Raw genomic sequence first — 6,000 nt, 5'->3', positions numbered from 1 at the left:
GGGGGTGGGGAGAGCCGAGCCTGGGCCGCGGTGGGCTTGCACAATGCGCGCGCCTCCGCGCGCTCCGCACCTTCGCTCCCGCCGGGGCCGGGCCGGGAAAGGGGGAGGGGGGCCTCTGGCATTTGTGTGTGGGTGAGTTGCCAGCGGCGGCCGAGTTTGTGAAGTTGAGCCCTGGGCCCCTTTCCTTTGCGGCCTCTCGGTCCACTTCAGTCTCCCGGGGGAGTCAAATAATTGTTCTCTTGTTTTCTAGTGTTGATTAGAGGTGGGGGTAGAACCGGTCCATTTAGTTTTTTGCTCTTTCTTTCCCTCCCCCCCACCCGTTTCCCCTCCCCCTCCCGTAAGCATTTATTTTCCTCGCGGCTCAGGCGATTTCTGAATACAGGTTTCGGGCTTCCCCTGCCCAGACTTTCCTGGAAGTTGTTTATGGAGTTCTTTCACCCCTGAGCTTCCCTTGTGTCTTGGAACTTGGGTCGGCTCGCTCTTATCAAACTTAGGTTGCGTGTTGGTTTCCCGATTGCAGGCTATTATTTACAGTCGGCTGAAAAGCTTTTGAATTAGCCACATCTGTACGTTGCGCAGGAACTCAGTTGCGCTTTACAGTACCGAGGTTTTAACACAAGCCTTTGATAATACACTACGGGTTGACTCATAGGCCAAGTCCTGCCTAGTTCAACTGTGATTAAAAGTTAATGTTTGGGAAGCGATGACTAATTCTAGGATCGCCATTGCTTTTTAATTCTTATTGCGGATATGAACATGGCTGCTTTTCCACATACACAACGTTCGATTATTTTGCCAGCTTGATTCAGCATAGAAGTGAAACTATTTATAATGAGAGTGTTAACATTCCGATAGGTCCCAGTGGATTTGTTTAGTATAGGGTTCTCTCTTTTTCCTTCTTTTCTTTTTTCTTTTTCTTCTTTTTTTTAAAGAACTTGCTTCAGGCTAAACTTCAGCATAGGAACTTTGCCCAAAAGTTAATAGGTTTTCCAAATACTGCAATGTAGTTAGCCCACTCTGGCTGTAACTTGAGTGGAAAGAAGAGTTACCACCCCCACTCCCATTCCCTCTCCTATTTGCAGGCCTGTTGTATATTCTTCTGTCAGAGACCACAGGTTTTGGAACTCAGAAAAACTCACTTAACCTGATGACAAAAACCCCGGTTAAGGAGGAGGAAGGAAGGAAAACAATTTAGCTGCTTGCCTAAACACATCAATTTGTCAGAAGTAGACTTAGCTATGCTTTTTTTCTTACCCCTGGAAGTGGGTTTATGGACTCATTGTAGGTAAATGTATGTTGGCATGCACCCTACAGACTACACGGTATTTTTTCAAAGTATAATACACATAGATTGGATCCCCCATTTTGTGACAAAGAGTCACAACTGGAAAGTGTACTTTTTCTTCTAGTAAATAATTTTTTTTTTTTTGAGACGGAGTCTCGCTCTGTTGCCCAGGCTGGAGTGCAGTGGCTGGATCTCAGCTCACTGCAAGCTCTGCCTCCCGGGTTCACGCCATTCTCCTGCCTCAGCCTCCCGAGTAGCTGGGACTACAGGCGCCCGCCACCTCGCCCAGCTAGTTTTTTTTTGTATTTTTTTAGTAGAGACGGGGTTTCACCATGTTAGCCAGGATGGTCTCCATCTCCTGACCTCGTGATCCGCCCATCTCGGCCTCCCAAAGTGCTGGGATTACAGGCTTGAGCCACCTCGCCCGGCCTTAGTAAATAATTTTTACAAGAATTTATATCCAGCAGTTCTAAAATTCATAAGCTATTATAGTTTTGTTTTTTAATAAGTTTTTAACTAAGTGTTGCTCATCTGTAAATTGGACTTTTATTTCTGCTAGTGATTTTCTAAATCATACTTATTCTGATGGGAAACTCAGAAAGGTATATCACTTTAAGGCATTAATGACTCTACTGAGTCCTTCCGGTTTCCTTAACCTTTGTGAATCTAGGAAATTCTAACTTTTTGATAATCAAACTCTAATTCTAATTAAAAACATTTAAAAAACTATGCAAGATTATGAATAGTAAAATGTAGGTTGTGAATACTATTGTTCTCAACACAAACTGGTGACTATAAGTTGTTTTATATACATCCATTTTTCTATCTTGAAAACTATGTTACAAACGAGAAAACAGGCATATGGAAGTTAACATACTTGTTCAGTGTCACACTAGCCAGCTTGGACTGGAACTCAGATCTTTGGGGTCTGAATGCAGAATTTTTTCTGCTTGTGTAGAGTTGTGGATGTCTGTGAGTTCTTAAGTTATAATTGGACTGATAACCTTATTATCTTCTACATACAAAGATACAGTTGAGTTTTTTTCATCCTGTTCATTGTAGATGGCTTTTAAGAACATTTGGGCAGTTCAAATTTGTTGCTTTCATTAAAAATTGTGTAATTTGTTATGATTTCTTTATTGATGGCGTTTTATCTTGGTGGGAATAAATGACAAGGGCTTGTTTTTTCTTGGACTTGACCTAGAAAAAAATTAATTACTTAAAACCTAGTAAAAAATGCATATTCTTTGCGTTGTGTTTATGCTTAGAACATTTTAGAACTTGGAAAAGCACCCATAACTGCACTGACTTTTTAAAAATTAGGTTTTAAAATTCACTATTATTTTTGGAATGTTTTATTCATTCAGTACTAGTTGCCCTTACATGTCTAGTGTGTAGTAGGTGGAAATTCATTAGATGGACTGCTCATCAATAAAATTACAAATATAAAATTTATATTAAAATTATACAATATAAAAAGTAGTCCGTTTGAAAACCTGTGTTCTCCAGTGTCGAATATTAAATGTTGAAATTTTCGTTTGGCACTTAGATATTCGGCTGCAATTAAGCACTGACTGGGAAATTTAAAGGGACTCTCTAAAAAGTTGTGTTTCTTTTTTAATTTTTCATCTTAATATTCCTAATAGGCCAGTACTGATGCAGGCACTGCAGGAGCCCTGACTCCACAGCATGTTCGAGCTCATTCCTCTCCAGCTTCTCTGCAGTTGGGAGCTGTTTCTCCTGGGACACTGACCCCCACTGGAGTAGTCTCTGGTCCAGCAGCTACACCCACAGCTCAGCATCTTCGACAGTCTTCTTTTGAGATACCTGATGATGTACCTCTGCCAGCAGGTTGGGAGATGGCAAAGACATCTTCTGGTCAGAGATACTTCTTAAAGTAAGTGAAAATAATGGTGGGAGACAGTTATCTAAGAAAAATATGTATTGGAAAACACAGTAAAGTGGTGTCAAGATACAGAATATCATTTTTTTTTTTAATATTTATGTTAAGCTCTGGAGCTCTGTTATATCTCCCATGTATATGTTTAAGTTTGGTATGACCTAAATACCTTTGTTAGCATGGGTAATATTTTGAGAGCTTTACTGAGTCTTGGTTCTGAGCCTCTTTATAATCTTTTCTTTTGTGGAAGTTTGGTTATTCTCATTTTGAGCTTGTGCCAAACCTGTTAATTAGCCCTAGCACAAAACAGAAAGAATACCGTGAAAATTTTCAAATTCTGAGAATATTAGGGCTAGCAGCATCTTAATGAAGTACGTATGGTGCTACTTGTATCTTTTTAAATAAATATTTTATTGGTGGAGAACTACAAAATAAGTAGGGCTTTTTGGGGAGTCTAATTTTACAGTATTTTAAATTGTGAAATGACAAGCACTACAACTGAAGCTTGATGTGACTTACCAATATTTCCCCCCAAAATGTAAAGGGAAATAAAAATTTTTAGGTTTCATATGCAGTCTCTCAGTGGCAAACTTCTTTCGAGCTAGTAGATCTTCACAATAGAAACTCTCCTCTCTGGGAAAACAAAAACATGACCGTTGGGTTGTTTATTTTTTTTGTCAGTCTTTTTGTGTTTAACAAAATGGCAAAATTGCACTAGGCTGAAAAGATCTAAATAGTTTCTCTCCTCTAATTTTGAAATTACAGATAGGACCTCAGTTTTTTTCTGGCTTGTTTGGATCAAGTATATATAAAGTGTTGACTAAAACTAATTATTATAGACCGAAATTGATGTCTTTAAAAACGCTCACTTAATAGTGTTTAATCAGGTTGAGATAATAAAGTGAAAAACAGTGTAAGTTTTATTCAGATCTGTCTTGACAGTCTACTCCTAAGGCAAGTGTAACGTTTATTTATCATATCAGATAATACCATTAAGGATGTTTTGTTGTGTGAATCCTAATATGTGTTTTATATTGATTGTCTTCCAGGGTGGGTTGCTACTTTATAATGTAAGATAGAAAATTTTGTGACAGACTTACAGAAGAGCAGAGGAAAAGGTTTGATCGTGAAAAGTTCGTAGTTTTTTTTTTTTTTTTTTTTTTTTCCCCCTTTCCTGCAACTTTTGTTTTCTTCTTCTTTTGTTTTAAATTCATTTTCTGGTGTCCTGGTATCCATTTCAAAGGATCAGGTTTCAACCAGAACAGTAAAGGGCCTGAGACTGGAAAGTACACACAAGTCTGGCAAACTCATCTGCATGAGCAAGATCATTTGTTCTCAAGCAGACATCCAAAGTAAATGATTGAAAGAGCTGCTAGCTGTGAAGGATGTGTCTTGAAGGGGAAGGGAGTGGAAACAAACCAGGTTGTTAGGAAGAAAAAGAAAGGCTGCACTTTTTTGAACCTCTCCCTGCTGGGTCACATGCTGACCTGGGGAGATTTTTAAACAGCTTAATAGCCTGCTTGCCTTCTTTGTTTGGTGGATGCTGTGGCTAAAAGTATAAGGTTAAAGAGCAACATTTATGCTCTTCTTGTTAGTTCTTTGTATCTTGTAATAATTGCTTGTAGGTGATATCTGCCTACAGTTTCATTATTTTGAATGAATGATCTTTTTTTTTTGAGCTGAAATCAGTATTCTAGATACAGTTGGCCTTCCATATCTGTGGATTCAGCATTCGTGGATTCAACCAACCTCTGATTGAAAATATTCAGAAAAGAAATTACATCTGTGTTGACTAATGTACAAACTTTTTTCCTTACCATTACTTCCTGAATAATGTAACAACTATTTATATAGCATTTACATTGTATTAAGTATTATAAGTAATCTAGAGATGATATAAAGTATATGGGAGAATATGTATAGGTTATATGCAAGTATTATGCCACTTTATGTGAAAGACCAGAGTGTCTGGATTTTAGTACATGTAGGAGGTCCTGGAACCAATCCTTGACCACAGATGCTAAGAAATGACTATTCATTTTTCAGCGTTTCCAGTGATTCTTCCTTTGTGAAGAAATGTTTGTCTTAAAGGTATTGATATATGTAGATGGATTAATGAAGGGTATATACCTTCCAGCCCCAGTCACCTCAGTTCACACCTGTCACCTGTGGGCCTGTAAGGAAGATAAACCAGGCCAAAACAAATAAATCTCAAATTATGTCATATGAGAAAAGGTTGCAAGGGTAGAGAGATATTTACCTGGAAAAGAAAAAACTGGAGGAGGAGAGATAAGACATGATTGTTGTTTCAGTGTTTCTGGGGAACTTTCATGTGAGAGTAAGATTAGTCTTACTATATAAGAAATGTGAGGAATTTTGATTCCTTGGAAGAATTTTCTTATATAAAACTTTTCAGAACTGGAAGAGTTTTCCTGGACAGGTAAATCTTGCTCAATAAATGTAGGTAAAATCATGGTTACTTGGTGTCTGTCAGGGATTCTGTGCAGGCCCCTAAACCTTGGATGTGGAAGATGAATGCTGTGGGCTTATAAAATTTTGTATTATAAAGAGTATCTGCTTTATGAAAAATAAGCAATTTGGAGAAATGTTTTGAAATAAGATTATTTCACCTTCTCTAGTTAGCTACTTCCATGATGTTATGGGATGTGTAGTTGTTATAACTTCCTTTTGTGTACTGAACACATAAAAGGTTAATATCCTAACCATTAGTCAAAGATGATGGTAAACTAAGCTTTTGGTGCCAAGTTTCTATTGTCAAAGTTCATTTTTATCCTAGTTTTGATGTTTTAAAATA

At 38.0% G+C, this 6,000-nt stretch overlaps 1 protein-coding gene across 4 annotated transcripts in view; it reads left to right on the top strand.

Moving 5' to 3' along the window:
- Positions 1 to 2,906: 2,906 nt before the first annotated feature.
- The window catches only part of YAP1 (Yes1 associated transcriptional regulator), a 122,776-nt gene continuing 119,682 nt past the window's right edge, over positions 2,907 to 6,000 (top strand). For 2 of the 4 annotated variants that reach the window (XM_017850111.1, XM_017850114.1), the window contains exon 1: positions 2,907 to 3,182. In XM_017850111.1, the coding sequence (XP_017705600.1) occupies positions 3,145 to 3,182 (38 nt within the window). In that variant the 5' untranslated portion in view covers positions 2,907 to 3,144. The remainder of the gene's footprint in view (positions 3,183 to 6,000) is intronic. The other 2 variants (XM_017850112.1, XM_017850110.1) reach the window with 2 other exon arrangements.

The sequence above is a fragment of the Rhinopithecus bieti genome, unplaced genomic scaffold, assembly GCF_001698545.2.
Source record: "Rhinopithecus bieti isolate Rb0 unplaced genomic scaffold, ASM169854v2 scaffold_33302, whole genome shotgun sequence".
Taxonomy (NCBI): domain Eukaryota; kingdom Metazoa; phylum Chordata; class Mammalia; order Primates; family Cercopithecidae; genus Rhinopithecus; species Rhinopithecus bieti.
This window is presented reverse-complemented; position numbering and strand designations above follow the sequence as displayed.